The 18,341-nt window shown below is 34.9% G+C and overlaps 1 protein-coding gene across 2 annotated transcripts in view; it reads right to left on the bottom strand.

Annotated features, from left to right (window-relative positions):
• EPRS1 (glutamyl-prolyl-tRNA synthetase 1) overlaps positions 1-18,125 on the bottom strand; it is a 48,449-nt gene extending 30,324 nt beyond the window's left edge. For both annotated transcript variants that reach the window (XM_083378655.1, XM_083378656.1), the window contains exons 1-12: positions 18,003-18,125; positions 15,499-15,583; positions 13,733-13,832; positions 12,667-12,823; positions 11,565-11,710; positions 10,958-11,052; positions 9,708-9,834; positions 8,177-8,369; positions 7,599-7,770; positions 5,611-5,844; positions 3,042-3,126; positions 2,104-2,163 (exon numbers count right to left, since the gene is read on the bottom strand). In XM_083378655.1, the coding sequence (XP_083234781.1) occupies positions 2,104-2,163; positions 3,042-3,126; positions 5,611-5,844; positions 7,599-7,770; positions 8,177-8,369; positions 9,708-9,834; positions 10,958-11,052; positions 11,565-11,710; positions 12,667-12,823; positions 13,733-13,832; positions 15,499-15,583; positions 18,003-18,045 (1,497 nt within the window). In that variant the 5' untranslated portion in view covers positions 18,046-18,125. The remainder of the gene's footprint in view (positions 1-2,103; positions 2,164-3,041; positions 3,127-5,610; positions 5,845-7,598; positions 7,771-8,176; positions 8,370-9,707; positions 9,835-10,957; positions 11,053-11,564; positions 11,711-12,666; positions 12,824-13,732; positions 13,833-15,498; positions 15,584-18,002) is intronic.
• Between the last annotated feature and the right edge of the window lie 216 nt (positions 18,126-18,341).

The following is an 18,341-nucleotide window of genomic DNA, read 5'->3' as shown; positions in this document are numbered from 1 at the left end:
GGCTGTGAAAGTTGGACCATAAGAAAGGCTGAGTGCCAAATAATTGACGCCTTTGACCTATGGCGCTGGAGAAGACTCCTGCGAGTCCCTTGGACTGCAAGGTGATCAAACCAGTCAGTCCTAGAGGAGATCAACCCTGACTGCTCTTTAGAAGGCTAGATCCTGAAGTTGAAACTCAAATACTTTGGCCACCTAATGAGAAGGAAGGACTCACTGGAGAACAGCCTAATGCTGGGAAAGTTTGAAGACAAGAGAAGAAGGGGACGACAGAGAATGAGGTGGCTGGATGGAGTCACTGAAGAAGTAGGCGTGAGCCTAAATGGACTCCAGAAGATGGTAGAGGACGGGAAGGCCTGGAGGAACGTTGTCCATGGGGTTGTGATAGGTCGGACACGACTTCGCAACTAACAACAATGTATAAAAATTGAACAGCCCTCTCAACAGAGGGAGAGGGATACAATATTATCTATTTCCTGTCTACAACACAGTCCTTTCAGCAGTTCCAAGAAGGCTGCACACCCATTTGCACTACTCATGTGACTCTGAGGACACAGATAAACCTCCAACAAGTGGCCTCAACAACTCTCTAAAAGAATGCAAATGACCACTTGTCAGCAAGGAATATAAATCCTTCCATCCCCCATCATCCAGTCAGAGCTGAAGAAGCTTCTTGGATGAGAAGCGAAATATCTTCAGAGAAAACCAAAAAAGGTCCAGTTACCTCTTGAAAAAAACACCTTTATAGGATATTCTTAGAAATAAGAGAAGTATCACTTTTGCCTTTGCTGCCTATCATAAATACAAGCAAATAGTTAACGTAATAATCCTTACGTTACAGGTTTCAGTGTCAGTTCTCTGGTTCTGGATGAGATTTACACACTAGCAACACTTATGTGATTAAAAAGTTTGTAATGATATAAATAGTTTATTTTATCCACAATTTTTGGAAAAACTCAAAATCTTTAATTAGTCCATGTCTGACCAGCAGATGTCCACTGCATTACAAAAGAAGGATTCTGCTCTGCTCTAATCATTACATTTTGCCAATGCTTCTACTGATGAATTTTCCTTTCTTGAGAGCCAATAGTATCTTATAGGAAATTTAATACTTCAGCTTCACTCTTGATCAATGAGACATCACTATACAGGTAAATGTACAGGTCTAACAAGTATGCAGTCCAACAGCTTCAGCTAAAAATTATGTTTTGTAAATGTATTACACAACTAATGCAGCAACAGAAAGAACCAATTGATAATCCCTCAAATAAATGAAAAGAACAAAGTAAAAGAACTATAGGACACTACAAGACACATGCCAGGCAAGCAATTATTGAAATCTGAGGAAAAACAAAACCTATTTGAAAACAAAGATCCAGATGCAAATTAAAAAATAGAAGCAGCCATATAATTGTAGAGCAACAGTTCGCCTTATTATAGTGTCCAAGCACTTGCTGCCAAAAAGTAACTAATCATGTGAAGATGCAGTATTCCTTCTTTAATCTTTCAACTGAAGAATAATGAAAGAACTTTACTGATTATCTTACAAAGGAAATATTATAGCCTTTTGTGTACTGCAGAAAGGCAACCTGGAAAAATTTTAAACTCTCTTATCTATTGAGAAATCATGTTTTTCTCTTTAGCATAGGAATAATGCATTTTTATGGAAATATATATAGCTCTTGTTATGTAAGCAAATGTGACTGTGTATGAGTAACTGCATGATTGCTTATGCTATGTATGCTTACTGTAAGCTATATGCTAAGGCAGAAAAAGCATTAAGTAATACCTTCTTACAGATAGCTCGCAGCTTGATGGCAGAAAAATGAAATGCAGAATTTCATATCAGATTTACAAAATTAGCAAAACACCATTACCTTCCCAAACAGTTAAAAAACAATTCAACTGATTTTGCAAAAGCAAGTAATATTAATGTAAGCCTTGTTAGCAAGAAGGACATTCCATTTTCCTGAAAAAGAGGCAGATGAAGCAACAAACTGCATTCACTAGCCTTGGAAGGGCACTCAAAGAATTCTGGATTCACTATCCACACCAGAGCAGATTTCCCCTTGAAATGTCATCAAATTAAAATAAAGACAAATGTACCTTTCTGTTAAATGACCAAATTTTATCCCATTCCATATTTACAACTGATCTTGAAGAACCCTGTAAAATATAAAGGAAAAAAATGCATTGTCTGAATAAGTAATAATTTGATACAAAATTTGATACACAGTGATAAATGGTGTAAATGGTGTAAAGCCAATCCTGGCTCTATTGCTAATTGGTCAAGTATCTTGCTCTTATGTATATTTAATTATTTAAAATATTTAATTTAATTACATATATTTAATCAGTCAATTAATTTCCTGTGTTTATTTTTGTTTCTGTGTGTTTGTGTATAAACTATAATTTTGTAACATGACAGAAATATCTTTTAACAGTATAGCAATATTAATTATTTTGAAAAGATAAATCAGAGAAAATGTTTTCATAATTAATATTTTTCTATTGCAAAACAGCGGTATTTAATAAATTGAAATAAACTTTCAATTCTTCAGAAACTATGCTAACTATACTAAAAACTAATTTTCAAACTGTGTATCACTCATATAGTACAAAAATATTTGCTTTATAAAATATTCAGTTTCAAAATTATAATTGCCAAAATAAAGGTGGGATATAAATGAATCATAAAATAAATGAAATTATTTTTATAATTCTTAATGCTACTACAAATGTTATGAAGCTGGGATTTTTGTCTAACTACAGATCACCTTTTCCCATCTGTAAGCCTAGCAATGAAGGTAGCATGCTTCTCAAAATACAGAATCCTCTCTGATTTTCCCCTCTCCTTACTACCTCACCCATTTTCCTCAAATCTTGTCCCAAGGGAAGCAGGTGATCTCTCAAAAGAAATTTGGGGAAGGTGCATAGGTTGCAGGAAATTCTGCAAGTCAAAGATAAGCAATGGATTCCACCATAATTTTACAAAGGCACTGTAGCAATCCCTTTCTACCTAATTTGAAAATAAAGACACTTACCTGTGCAGCTATAAACTGTTTCAATCCTTCTACTGTCATACCTCTTCTAAGGACACCACGCACAGTTGGAAATCTTGGGTCATCCCTTGAAGAAAGTGATCAATATTCAGTTTAATACTAAAGAAATGGGATGGCTAAAAAATATGTTTATGAATTCAAAACACCAGCTTGTTCTCTAATCCACAACCTTATCTTAGACTGGATCAGTTCCAATTTTTAGTATTGGCTAATTCTTAGTATCTGTTTAATTCATGGCCTTTTCCCTAGAAATAACAAAAATATCAAATAAACATAGAAACCTGATGGCAGAAAAAGACCTAGTGTGGTCCATCAAGTCTGCCCTTTGAGTTTATTTTTAATCATTTTTTATTTTTAATTTTTTGTTGGATGACGGACATGTGTTTATCCCAAGCATGTTTAAACTCAGTTACTAATGACTAACCCACTATCTCCTCTGGAAATTGGTTCCAAGCTTCCGCTACTCTTTTTAGTGAAGTGATAGTGATAATTTATAACATTATGTTTGAACTTTCCTCCTGTCAGTTTGAGGTTATGCCCCCATGTTCTTGATTTTTGCTTAATACTGAAAATGGAATGGAATGGAATGGAATGGAATGGAATGGAATGGAATGGAATGGAATGGAATGGAATAGAATAGAATAGAATAGAATAGAATAGAATAGAATAGAATAGAATAGAATAGAATAGAATAGAATAGAATAGAATAGAATAGTTGTCCAATTTCTTCTTAAAAGCTTCTGGAGGCAAATTGTTCCACTGATTAATGTTCTGTCAGGAAATTTCTTCTTTGTTCTAGGTTACTTCTCTCGTTGATTATTTTCTATCCATTGCTTCTTGTCCTGCCCTCAGGTGCTTTGGAGAATAGCTTGACTCCCTCTTCTTTATTTAATTTGGAACAGCTTATATTTGTCAGATACAAGTTGTCAGATCTGACCTAATTAGTGCTTGCCTTACAATAGTCAAAACATCTTTAAGCAAATAAATCAATTATATTCTATTAGCCTTGAAGGGTGTCAGACTGCCCCTTACTGCCAGTTTTTAGAAGACAGTTTCTCAAGCAGTAGTACAGGAAAAAATCTGCATCTTTCCAGACCAGGATTTTTATGCAGGACAATGTTCTATCGCATGCATCAAAGTACTACACTGTGTGGCTAGCCAGTAAAGGCCTTAAAGATGAAAGAATAATGCCACGGCCCCCTTCCTCACCTGACCCAAACCCTACTGAGAAATGGGCCCTTCTTAAACAGGAGGACAACAGTACACCTCTGAACAGCCTCTGGGAGGCTGTGGTTGCTGCCACACAAAACGCTGGCTGTCTACAGATCAAAAAACTGACAGACTCCATGAATAGAAGGCTTATGACTGTTATTGAAAAGAAGGGTGGCTATATTGGTCACTGATTTTTCCCCCTGAAATATTAGAAATATTTGTATATTTTGAGTTGTTTCTTTATTATGCTCACTTTAACAGATGCAAATAAACAAATGAGATGGGCAAATTTTTGTTTTTCATTTAGTTGCATGATAATTCTGTACACTAATAGTTGCCCAATAATTGTACACACATATTCTCCTAAGAAAGCCAAAACCTCACTTTTACTTTCTTAAATATTCAGGTTTGAGGTTTACTAGCATTTTGGATTGACCGAGAGCACTATAGTTGTTCAATAAGAAAATTAATCCTCCAAAATACAACTTGCCTAATAACTGCCCACAGCGTAGTGATGCATCTTAGAATTTTGTTTGACTCCACAGCTGCCTGGGCACGCTGCTTGCTCATTTTGCAGTTATCTATGAGAAACCTAAATCTTTTTCTTCTGTTCTGTCTAACACTGTATTCCCAATACTAAACCCCCAATACTGTACCCTGCCAGATGCATTTTATTGGGCAACTTACTACACATTATCACAAGTTACCCCCAAGAGCATTAGGGAAGAAACAGAGCCACATTAGTGGCTGTAGAATTTTTATGGACTTTATATACACTCACACACTACTCCCAGACACTGAAAATCATCCTTTCCCCTCAAACAAATTCTTTTACATCCTTTCATATTGACCAAATTAATATCGTAAAATATTTATGAGTGCTTAAGGAACCACAAAGGAAACAGGAGGAACAGAAGCAGAGAGGCACCTGAAGGCCTCATGTTTATTTTTAATTTTTGTATGTTGTATTTTATCGCCCTGTACACCGCCCTGAGTCCTTTGGGAGAAGGGCGGTATAGAAATTCAATAAATAAATAAATAAATAAATAAATAAATAAAGTCCATGAATTAGTAATAACATTAAAAAACATGAAAGCCAATATTTTTGAATACTTATAAAAGCACAAAGTCTAAAAGTAATTTATTTCTTCTGTTAACAGCAAACACATAAATGCGATAAAAGCATAAGGATCATATTTAATTTAAAAAATTTATATAATTGGAGGTTTTATTTATTAATAACATGTAAAGTTACAGTATGAAGGCAAGAGTGAAATAATCTGGTACACATTTTAGAAGCATCCATACAGACACCACCAAGCTAAACAACTTTACTTACCAGCCATCTACCAGCCCTTCATTGACAAACCAAGTGAGTTTTCTTTTAGAAAGCAAAGTATTGTTGAGGTTTAAACGGCTGTACTCCCAGATGTAAGGCTTCCTTATTCCCAAGGCTTCAATGATCCAGTAGAATTGCTCATCTCTATCATGGTATTCTGTTGTTCTTAATGCATGAGTAACACCTTCTACACTGTCCACTATGGGGCAGGCAAAGTCGTATGTGGGGTAAATACTGAAAGTTAAGTAAGAGGACAGATTTAAACTCACATCTTACCATTAATAAATATCAAAAGCAATCACTGAAGCAACAGTATTTATCAGTCTGCTGATGCACGTTAAAAACAACAAGAAGAAGAATGTTTAAAGCAATTGAAAACTTTTTACTGTATTTGAATAGACTGATAGTAAAAATCAGTTATTCCTAAAATGTTAAGGAGTTGTTAACATATATTCCAGAAATGAAGGACATAGATACGTTTTTGATTCATATATAGTACAGGAACTCATACTTAAATATTAGTTAATATAGCAAAAATTGGTTTGACAGAATATTCCAGAAAATAAATAAATATCAGCAAATAACATTTCTCCAATTAACAAGAGTATGTAGAAGCAAGAGAGCAATTTTAGTGAAGAATCAATATGGAAGAGAAACATTCTTACTCTTTCTCAGGATCACTACAAAAGTTACCAAATCAAAATTTATCTTCCTGAATTTCAAATGTTCATGAGGAAAAAGGCTTTATAATATTAGTTCTTGCTTTTTTAGTTCAGGGTTTTTTCCTCTTTTTTTTTAAGAGAGATAATTCACCCTAATAGACTCCTAAATTTCTCAAATAAGACTGAAAAACTATTTTTCTTACATTGCTCAACTGCGTACTTATGAAAAGTGCAAAGAAGAACAACTAAGATGATTAAGGGCCTGGAGACAAAAACATATATAGAATGGTTGCAGGAACTGGGTATGGCCAGGCTAGAGGAAAGAAGGACTAGGGGTGACATGATAGCAGTATTCCAGTATTTGCCACAAAGAAGAGGGGATCAACTTATTTTCCAAAGCACCAGAAGGTAAGACAAGAAACAATAAATACAAACTAATCAAGGACAGAAGCAACCCAGACTAAGGAGAAACTCCTTAATAGTGAAGACAATTAAACAGTGGGACAGCTTGCCTTCAGAAGTTGTGGGTGTTTCCACCACTTTAGGTTTTTAAGAAAAGACTGGACAGCCAACTATCTGAAATGGTATAGGGTCACCTGCTTAAGCAGGTGGTTGGACTAGAAGTCCTCCAAGGTCCCTTTCAGCTCTATTCAGATTGAATATTTGAATAAAAGATGATCTAAAACAGACATGTCAAACTCACGATGTCACATGACATCATGCAACGTATCGGGCATTTTGCCATTGCCGGCAATGGGGTGGGTGGGGCTTCTGCGTGACGCATCCGGCCCAAGGGCCGGCAGTTTGACACCCCTGATCTAAAAGAAGTACTTATAGAATTTCTTTGTTCCATTCTGCTCATCTTCAGGCTCAGTAGATGAAGAGATTCAGTCCTGTCACTAACCTCTTTCTCATGGGAATAAATGATTTAGTCCTAGAGTTTAAGAACTTAAAATTGCTACTTGTCTTAAGAATAGATGTTCTTCAATATATATTATAGAATATAGAATAGAAATAGAATACAACTTGGTTTCTGGTTTCTTGGAAACAAATTTAACATTTCAGGCCTTCTTTATTTTTGTAGAGTTTTATAACCTGGTAGAATCTGATTCTATCTATCTATCTATCTATCTATCTATCTATCTATCTATCTATCTATCTATCTATGTCTATTCAGTATCAGATTCTACCAGGCTATAAAACTCTCTACAAAAATAAAGAAGGCCTGAAATGTTAAAATTGTTTCCAAGAAACCAGGTTGTATTAATTTAAAAAAAAATAGAGTAGAAAGTCTAAGAAAATAAAAGGAAGTTCTTCAATACATACTTGTACTTATTTCCAGTACGTGGGTGTGGCTGATTTTTACAGCGATAAAGAGTTGGGTCCCTCATGCATCCATTATTACTATTCATATCAATTTTTGCTCGTAGACAGCAGGTCTGCCCATATTCTGTTCCTTTTTTCATTTCCTCCCACATCTGAAAATTCTTCTCAACCGCTATCAGATTACAAATATTTAATTAGGATTACATTTGTTCTAATATTATGATACAATATTTGCAAATGAAAAATAATTTATATTTATCTATAAAGTAATTTGCATTTACCTACAAAACATATGTCTTTGAATCTTATCTCAACATTATTTCCAGTTGGTTGGACATTATCCAATCATAAATTAAACCATAAACCATTATTCATATATCCCAGTGGCTTGATTCATGCATCACAGTCAGCCAAACTCAAATAGTATGTTGGCTTATATGAGATACGTAAGTGCAGCCAACATCTCATTATCTCAAACACAGAAGGTTATGTAACTTATGCTACTGACATAATTACCAAATATTAGATGTTTCATTAACTCAATTAAAAAGGATAAAACTTTGATAAAAACTTCTTACAATTATTCCTGTGTTTAGATTCTATTCTCTGTTCTCTCTCCATTTTCATCTGTTCTGCTGGTGTATCATCTACATAAGCCTTTCCTTCATGAATGAGTTTCTCAGCATATTTCATTATTTTTTCAAAATGATCAGAGGTGTATGTAAATTGGTTGGGCTTAATTTGAAGCATTGCAACATCTTCCAAGATCACCTGCATATATGATTTTTAAAACATTAGATTGGAATTTAAATTTGTTTACAATTATTATTGTATTAGAGATGGCAACCTCTACTAAGCTGCTACATTTTATCATTTCAAAGAGCTGTAGATGTGTAATTAAAGAAACAGAATCTTAGAAAAGCCAACGCTGCCTACTTAAAAGACTATCAGAAGTTTCACAGGTTCCCTGTCAACATTTTAGTAAATTCACCTAAACTGTTTATGGGTTGGATTCTTTGTCCTTAGAACTTCAGCATCACCCAAAACTGTTGTAAAGCATTTGGGAAATCACTGCTGCAAAACCTGAGAATAAGCAATGAACTATATACAAGCAGAACGCTGCACAATACTGCATGTGTGTATTATTTGGGCTAGAGAATCAGGAAGCAGTAAGAAATAAGGCACTCTGCATAATACATAGTAGATATTGTTAACATAACCATGCACTGTTAACACACAAACAATGCAAGCCTAGATTGCTATTAATGAGAGCATTTCAATATTTTTAAAAAATTGGATTCACTTAAAATTAGACTTGTAGTGATGTTATTTCATAGTAATTTATATGTTCTATAACATATTCTTCCATAGACCTCATTATTTGTTATTCTAACGACATAAGCAATTTGCAGTTAATTCTGTGTCATCACAAAGGCATCAGATTGGCTAGAAATGAAATCCTTATTCAATTTTCTAGCCCACATTAAAGCAATATAAAATATCATAGTAAACTGTTTTGAAAGGTAGTAAATTTTAACTCAATTCACATGGACCTGTTATAAGCTACATAACTCTGCAATCTTCTCAAAACGAAACCTACGGTAATCAAGATTCCATGCACATCAACTACTTAAAAATATCTCAAGAAATACAGTGTGATATTTCCTCACTTTATACCTCTACAGCCCTGAAAAATATCATCCAGAATTTGTTCATTTAATTAGGTTCTAATAACGTTTCAAATATTACCATAGAAGTATGGGAACATGCCATGGAAAGATATTCCTTAGTCCAACAGTAATGAATTGGAAGGCAAATGTTATATAATTTCAAAATAGTAAAAACAATGACATATTATTTTTTTAAAAAAACAAGCTGAAAATTCATCGGGAAAATAAATTTTCATTACATTAAAATAGATTAGAAATCAACACTGCCCACATTTATTTTAATAACTGTACTGTCATTTACTTTTAAAAATGATTTTTTTCAGCAATCCTATAAAGGAATTGCATTTAAAGTGATTTATACCCTTTGAATATACCCAAGATCTGACTTATCTTCCTAATTTCAGTTCTAAAATAAACCATCCGTGAATGTCTGAAATACCTTTTCAAAGTCTTCTTTTTCTTTCTCTGGATTTGTATCATCAAATCTCATGATCAATTTACCCTTGAAGGTGACCTGGTAGTGCTGATTCAGCAGAGCAGCTTTTGCATGACCAATATGCAAGTAACTAGAAACAAAATCAGAAAAGAAAACAACATAATTTAATAGTTTCAATATGAACGGAAAAAGTAAATATAAAAATATAAAACAGAAAAGAAATGAAGAAATATATAAAGTACTACTACAACAGACTCCATACAGTTAATATATATTTTGTTTAGAATAAAAAACTTGTCAAATGTTTAAATTTCAGCCACAATTTCATAGCTTCATGAGTCAATAGCCAATGGCTTTCTTACATTAATTACCCTATCTCTTACTATCTGTCAACCTTCACAGTACATGATGGGTGAAATCTTCTTGAACAAGTTTGAGTTCATGCAGGATAGGACTAAGGACATATAAAGGAGCTCTGAAGTTACTAATAAAATAAGAATTTCCAAACGGAATATTAATCAGTTATGAGTATCACAGACACAAATTATTTCTTGTAATGCATAATATTGATGCATCTACATGAAACTGCAAAAGAATGCTACTTTAAAAACTAATGAATAATAATTTTCAAACGTCATTTTGCCCATATGAACAAAGCAGTACAATATTACCTATTAGAATTAAGGTTAATATTTCCAAGCTCAAGAAGAGGTGATCTTTACTGAAGCTTTGAGCTGGGAGGGACTAAGGCAGAGTGGCTTCAATTGGGATATGTCCTCACCTAACGACCAATGGATTTGCTTAACCATGGCAACGGGGAGTACAAAAATTGCCATCACTAACTAATGCTGTCATGCGATGTCACGATTTAGGAACGCATTGCTTAGCAAAGGACGTTCCAGTCCCAATTACTGTCATAATTCAAGGGCTACCTGTATGCCTCTGTTACTTTAAATAAATATTGTGTGAGCTCTTCCTTTACTATCTCCTCCAAACCCCAAACTATGAGTATAATACAGAATGGAATGCTGAATCTAGCATGCAAACTACTTAGCATATTCTAATTTACATATTGCTTGTCATGTACATTAGACATTTTAAAAAGCAGTTTTATAGAGAACATTTTCATTGCACAGTAGTGATTTATCTTACTTTATTTTTTGTAATAGAAATGGAAAACAAATTTAATTGCATGTTCTTCCATTTTGTCAAAGGCACGTAAAATTGAGTTGTTATAGAACAATTCATCTTACCCACTTGCTTCAGGAGGAAATCTAACAATGACTTTTCCCATCTCTGCACCTGGGAGATCAACAAATTTTCCAAGATCTTGTTTCTTTTCTGTTGTCTTAAAATTAAAATACAAAGGAAATTATTCAATTGCAAATTTTGAAGCCAGGAATTATTGAAAATAAATAACAGGTCTACTATTAAATAATTATATGAAAGCACTACGGCATATTCTGATCAAAGATATCTTATATTAAGGTATCATATACTGGTATTCTGTTTCTGCACCAGGCAGATCTACACATTAAAATGGAACACGTATTTGGAACACCAAGCAATTATCATTTTATTAATACAGGCCTGTAATTCAATTTCTTAATTCAAACCAGATATGTGTATGTCCTTCAGTTTAATATTTAGTGATTCAAAAGTGCATTAGTTTTAATTCAACATAAAAGGTTTTAAAAAGCTTTATTTTCATTCCTAATAAGCATGTTTATGGTGTGTACAAATATGTATTTGCCTGCATGCCTCTATATGCATATATTTGTTTCATTATGATATACGTACTAAAATGGCTAATTCAGGTATTATATATCTATATTTTGATACAGATTGCTGAACACTTACCATTTTTATTTTTCGAACAGAGTCTCCCACAGTCCATTTGGAACCTACAGATTGAAAACTATTTTGTGCTTCAAGAAACTTGTACCAGCGTTTTACATGAACAGGACCATTATTTTGAGGTAACTGCTCCTGCCATATATTGTTGCCTATTGGAAAAGAGACAGATTTATTGCAAACTAGGAAATATCATGTGGCAAGATAATATAACTAACCAACTTATACCAAAGATGACATAATTAATAACTGCAACTTAATTATAAATAATAATTGGGCAAATAGCTATTGCAAAGAGAGCATTTTAATATCTTATTTTACTCTGTGGAGGAGGTAAAGAGAGTCACTCAGGCCTAAATTCTCCAAGATATTTAACTACATTTTGAGGGGGTGGAAACAGTCAGTACACTTGTTGATGGAATCATGAAAAACAATGGTCAAAGAAAATGTATTTAAACTGTAAGTTCAATGGGTTGTATCAAGCCTTTTTCCTCTGTGAATACAAAGGGGTTGTATTTACAAAATGAGAGCTGAATTTGTGGAAGAGATAATTCTATATAATGAATGGGAGCATCTTCCAGCTTTTATGAAGATATTATCATGCTACTATATTAACAGCAGCAAGGATGCTTTATGCTTTTATGTGCAAAAGTGGAAAGATACTTCAATTCCTACAATGGTTAAATGGTTGAGGAAACTGAGGGAACTAGTGGAGATGGCTAAATTAAATTAATCAAAGAAAAAAAAAACGCATCCAACTTTGTTTCTGCTTGCAAACCCCTTCTGGATATTGTTCTTGAAATAAAAAAAAATGAAACTTTGCTGCTACATTTTTTTGTTACAGAAATGGTTGGTACATATTAAGTATATAAAAGTAAAAAGTTGAGATTGTAATATTACTATCTTATTCTACTGTGCTAAAAAGGGTCAGGAGTCACTGCTTTGCTTTTCTTCTTTTTTTTGCCGTTTACCTCTTTCTCTTCCCTTTTCCCTCCCCTTTTTTCCTACTGTTTTCATTTTATTTTGTATTTTATATCTTGATAAGCTTAATCATTTTAATTTAAAAAAAAGATATGACCAAGCTACTGTGTTTACTACGTCCCCTTACCTTTTAATGCTGCCCAAACACTGAAATCTGCAAGGCTCAAACAGTTGCCTACTAAATAGGTTCTCAGAGAAAGGGAGTTATTGAGCTCTTGGATGGCTAAAACAAACTCGGTGGGAGTGGACAGTTTTGTGGTGCTGAATTCGATCCAATGGTCAATCTTTGAAAAAGAAGAAAAAATACACTTGATAAATTACATAAAAGATTGAATTATAGCAAATAAAACCTATACATTTAATTAGGAAAAATCAGTAGTAGAAATAACTAAAGAGAGTTATTCAGATAATGCAATTCTAGAATTTAAAGAGTTATCAGCTAGCACTGATAATGTTCCATAGCTTGAGTGATGAAACCTCTGCAAGAAAACAACGAAGCTCAGAGAGCATCATACACTCAAGTGCTGCTGCTTTGGAGCTATCATTTCATTACAGGAGCCCCTCTGAGCAGTTTAGAAGGAAATAAAAGATAAGTTGCAGATGGGAACTAAAAGTGAAATAGCAGCTCCATGAATGTAGTGCAAGGTAGTACATTTCCACAGGGAAGGGGGAGAACCCTGATTGCAAATGTGCTGATACCATAAGCATCTGTAAATTCTAGCAATTCCATCACATAAACAAAAGCAGTATTGCACAGTTGTGATACAAGCTCCAACTGTTTGTACATGTATGCAACATCACTACCTATACCCAAAAGGGGTGGAGCTTGTATCACATCAGTGCAATGCTGCTTCTCCTCAATTACCCTTCTTGTCTTCTACTCCTCCACCTCTTTGGATATGTTTTTTTTTCTGACATACAGATTTCAAACAGTAAGGAAATGCTGAAATTGAGCACAGACACCAAGGAAACCTTTAAATGGAAAATGGTTTACCTTTAAATAAAAATTGCATTGCTTAATGGTTCATTCTGCTCTAGGAAAAGGCCCATAAAGGGACGAAAGTAAACAGTATTAGATTTCAAAAAATAAGGCTTCTATAACATGAGAACTGCTAATTCCTGGGGCATACTGCTAGAAGATTTTTTTAAAAGCCCATCCTGTATCTCCAAGAAATTAAAAGATCATTTTTTACCTCAGTGTGCTCCAGCAAATTAGATCCATATAATCCAGCAGATGTGGCAATTCTAGCCAGATAACGAGCTATAGAATTCACATCAGTGAATGTAATTTGGCTGTTTAAAAAATTGAACATATATGTTTATCCACGTTTGAAGAAAGATTTATTGGAATTCATTATAATATGCAACCCAGCATGATGTTTCCAGATTAATTCATAGCCATTCTACCCCATAAATTAAATATAGAAATCACAGTATAAGCTAATGAAAATTTAACTTTTTAAACATTTGATAAAATAAAAAAGCTATTTTAAAAGGCTACTGAAAATTGAAGAAACCTTCACTTTATTTTCCATGCATAAATGCAACCTTTCATAATTAACGAATTCTCATCATCAGGAACATATAAACAACGGTTGATTGAACATAAATGGGTCATGGGGTTGGTTCTTCATTGAAATGCAGCACTGACCATTTTTTAATTTCCTGACAATAATAGATTGTGAAATGCTGCTTTTCTGTATTTTATTTAAAATTGTGTGGTGCATTTAAAAACCATTTTTATGTGACTGAAATGGTCAAAGGAGAATAAAATAAGTAATTATATTTTCCTTGAAGGGACAGGGAATACATCACAAAATGTAGGAATGATTTATATCACTAAGACTTTGTGCATATTAAGTGACTGGATTTTACATAGTACTTCTCTCTACTTCTCTTCCTGGGATGATAAGGAATTTTAAAGGTTTTATCTTGGAATACAAGACTAAGTGAACATCACAAAAGTCTCCCACAGAAAACTTTTTCTGCAAACCTAAAGGAAATCTCAGAGCCATAAAATTTCTATTTTTAACATTTTAATTTTAGCAAGTTCATGTTATTAATTTTATTTTATTCCCAAAACATATTACATTTTCACTGCTTCATTACCTACAAATCAGAGTTTCCCATGACTCTGTAATTTCTTTTTTAAAAATCTATTCCATTATTTCACAGTGGAAAAGATGGAAAGGATGACAGTCTCAATGCAGCATAATCTATACCTTTGCAGCTACTAAGAAAAGCTGAGTTAGGTAGAAGAATTAACTATTCTCTTGGAAAGCTAAGCAGGTTCTGACTTAGCAATTAGATGAGAGATCACTCACCAAACTAAAATCAGAAGTTGAAATAAGGCATAATGCAAAAGCAGTTAAGTTCATCTCAAATGACTTCTTCCTTTACCACTATTACAGCAGATGACCAGTTTTTGGAAACACACAATAATGAGATCTCATCTCCCTCCCAAAATGGAAAGGTGAGACAGAAAAGTAATGGCATTCTAGATGTACAATCCAAGATATTACCACCTATATCAGTCATATAATCAGTTTTAGAATTTTATTTTCTCTGTTCCTTAAAATCCATCTCAGGCTACCAGATCTCATGGCAACTATTATACCACTGGTCAATGAAAGGGAAAATTTACAAAAGCATTGTTTGAGTCTAATGTCAGTTCCATAATAAGGCTACAATAAAAAAAATAAAAGTTAACACATATATCTGAACAAAATTTATTTGAGGGTTTTTTGGAGAGAAAAAAACCCAAAAGAAAAACATATACATGTAAGTATATAAAAGTCATTTTACAATGCAGAAATGATTAGTAAGTACTAAGAAGTGTAATAATTACATTTCATCCTTCAGGGTAATGAACAATGAGCCTTTCTTCATTTTCTTAACAGCATCAATATTATAGTAACTAAAATTTAAAAGCAATAACAGCAAAGACACAAAAACTTACTCAGATATCCGTAGACTGGTTTCTTTGCCTTCTTCAACTGAAATTTTAACATGATCCTTTACATGTTCTACAGTCAGCAATGCTCCTAAAATGATAACAACAAGGCTTATTTCACAGATATATTTTTTTAAAAAAATTCTCATAGCATTTCCTCTTTTACCTGAAGTTTAGCGGTCAGGAAAACATTAGTATTGTATCAATTCTCAACAATCTTTTCGGTATCAAAGAAAATGTAAAGCAAGAGAAGCTCCCCCTGCTCCAAAAGCTGCCAGAGCAGTGCACCATCACTTCCATGCCCTCCACATAGTCAGCCAACTTGACTGATAGGATCCAGTATTCCTGAGGTTATGTTGAGTATGTTTTTGTTTTAATTACTAAAATAATCATTCGCCAGTTTGTTCACGTACATTGTTCAGAGTCAATGAGAATGGACTGGTTTATAAGTAATGTCAAATGAGTATATAAATTAAACTTCATGGGCCTATGGAGTAAGTCCCATTAACTTGAATAATTACACTCTACATGTAGAGAGCTGACAGCTATGAAAATCTGGGAATGGGAGAAATAATGCAGGGTAATTTAAGTCTCCTCCTTTTAGGAAAAAGCAGAGTAATTTTCAGTGGATTTATGGGAAGAAGAGAATACCAAAATGAGGATTACTGAGCAGCCGTGATGGCTGGAACTTGAAGCTGAAGCCTAGAAATACCAAGTTCTCAAAAGCCAAATGAAGCTTCCAAGTACTGAAAAATTATTGGAGTTCTTGGAATACAATAAGAAACTACCTACTGTAATGTAGTATCATGTTAAAGTAATAAAGATGTGTTAAATTTCCAAATCAAACCTTTTTCAAAAATCCACTCCTGACTGCAATGTACAAATTCCCACAAAAGTACAACAGCAGCAACATCAGATCCTAGTTGAGTATGAAAAAATATGGATGTGGGCTTGGTTAGTACTTTAATGGGAGTTTACTGCAAAATCCTACACCTGTAAGCCAGGCTGAGAAGAATTCTGATAAGATGACAAACCACTTCCAAATTATTGATGAGAATCATACATCCCATTACGAGATGTTGAGCTGAACTCAAGAGAACCAGTAGCATTTCATCTTTCAAAACAATGATTTAATCTTGTAGCAAAATTTCTAACTATATGGCATGCAATACTGAAAGTTCAACATTTTATATCATTAAGAAGCATCACAGTAGGCAAGATTATTTATTACAATCTAGTCTCTTTGGGATGCAGAATGACAAGCTAAAATTACACACTTAGAAATTCCATGACTAAGCATAAATGCTCTTGAGCTACACCCTACTATGCCTGTGGCAGCTCAGATTTTAAAAGGAAAAAAAATTAAGGAACTTTTATTAAGGGTTTATGCCACAAAACATTTGTGCCATGTAAAAGAAATGTTTCAACATACAGTAGTCACTATTACTTTTATAAAATTGTTAAGATTTTTAATTTTTGCTCAAATGTCAGTGTTCCTCTGTAGAATATATTCTGCTTTATAACATTAGCACCTTATGTCACTGCCACATCTTATTACATTCAGCAGGACATATTCTAGATAACAGGTTAAGAGAATATCCCAAAAGATCGCAAAACTAGAAAGATCACATAACCTTGGAATAGGAAATATAATTTATAGTGGGACATATTCAAGGCATAACTTGATATTTGGAGTTTCGTTTTTAAAATCCAGGACTTTTAAGTAGCAGAATATAAATAATCGTGACTATTGCCCAAGAAGAAAGTGACCAAGCAATGCTGTGATTGAAAAAAAAATGCAGCAGGCAATCTGCGTATTAAATATCCATGTTTAAATATCCATGTGATAGATAGCTGGTCTGGGGTTGCACTATTACATTCACCACTAGTACATTCAGAAGCCACACCTCGGTGACAAATGAAGCCAAAATTTTACCGGGCAGGGGGATGAAAATGCGTTAAATAACCCAGAAACACAAGTTAGTGGGTGAGAAATGCCCATGACCAACGTTTACTCCTCCAGAGAGTCCCCCCACAATCTGTGCCACGTGTCAGTTGCCTTTCTCTCTAATCCACCTCCACTGAACGTCTGGACCTCTTGGCCCGTGTCTCTTATCAATGTCAAAACCCTCAAACTCCCTTTCATCATCTCAGCCCCACGACCCGACGATCCCTGCTTTCGTTAGCCACCCCTCCCCCCCCCACACACACGCACATACACGAACACCCGACCCAGGTGATGGGAGTCTTTCGCCCATCGCTTTGACCTCCTCTAGAAACGTTACCCAGGAACCGGCTTTAGCGAAAGAGAAAGAGGCGGATGAATGAAGCGTCGGCCAATGGCTCCCCGCGTACGGTGCCTGATGCAACATGGCAGCAACACCTGGCCCGGACAAGGCAGCCGGGAGGAGGAGGTGGGGTGTGTGTGTGTGTGTGAAGGTTGAGGCACTCACAACCGGCGTGTATTTCGGGCGGAGGACGTGGGAGCAAAAGGAGCGGGAAGTCCTTACCGAGAGGCAGATCGCCGGGGTTGACCGTCAGGCTCAGCGCCATTCCAGCAGCGGCAGTAGGAGAAAGAACCGGGAAGGAATGCGACGCGGCTGCGAGGCCGAGAGGGCCCTCCCTTTCGCCAATCAGGCTCTGGTCCCGCCTCCCATCCTGTCAGAAGGCTGGGCCAGCCTCGTCCACGCCTTCGCCTCCCTCCTCCCTGCCGCGCCTTGGAGTCTTTCCACACGCTCTCGGGACCCGCAACGCCTATTCGCAAGTGTTGGTTGCAGGACGTGTGCGCGCAGCCCTTAATTTTGTTGTTAGTTGCGAAGTCGTGTCCGACCCGTCGCGACCCCGTGGAC

Source organism: Vipera ursinii, assembly GCF_947247035.1.
Source record: "Vipera ursinii genome assembly, chromosome: 1".
NCBI lineage: Eukaryota > Metazoa > Chordata > Lepidosauria > Squamata > Viperidae > Vipera > Vipera ursinii.
Note: the sequence above shows the minus strand (reverse complement) of the source record. Positions and strands in the feature narration are given on the sequence as shown.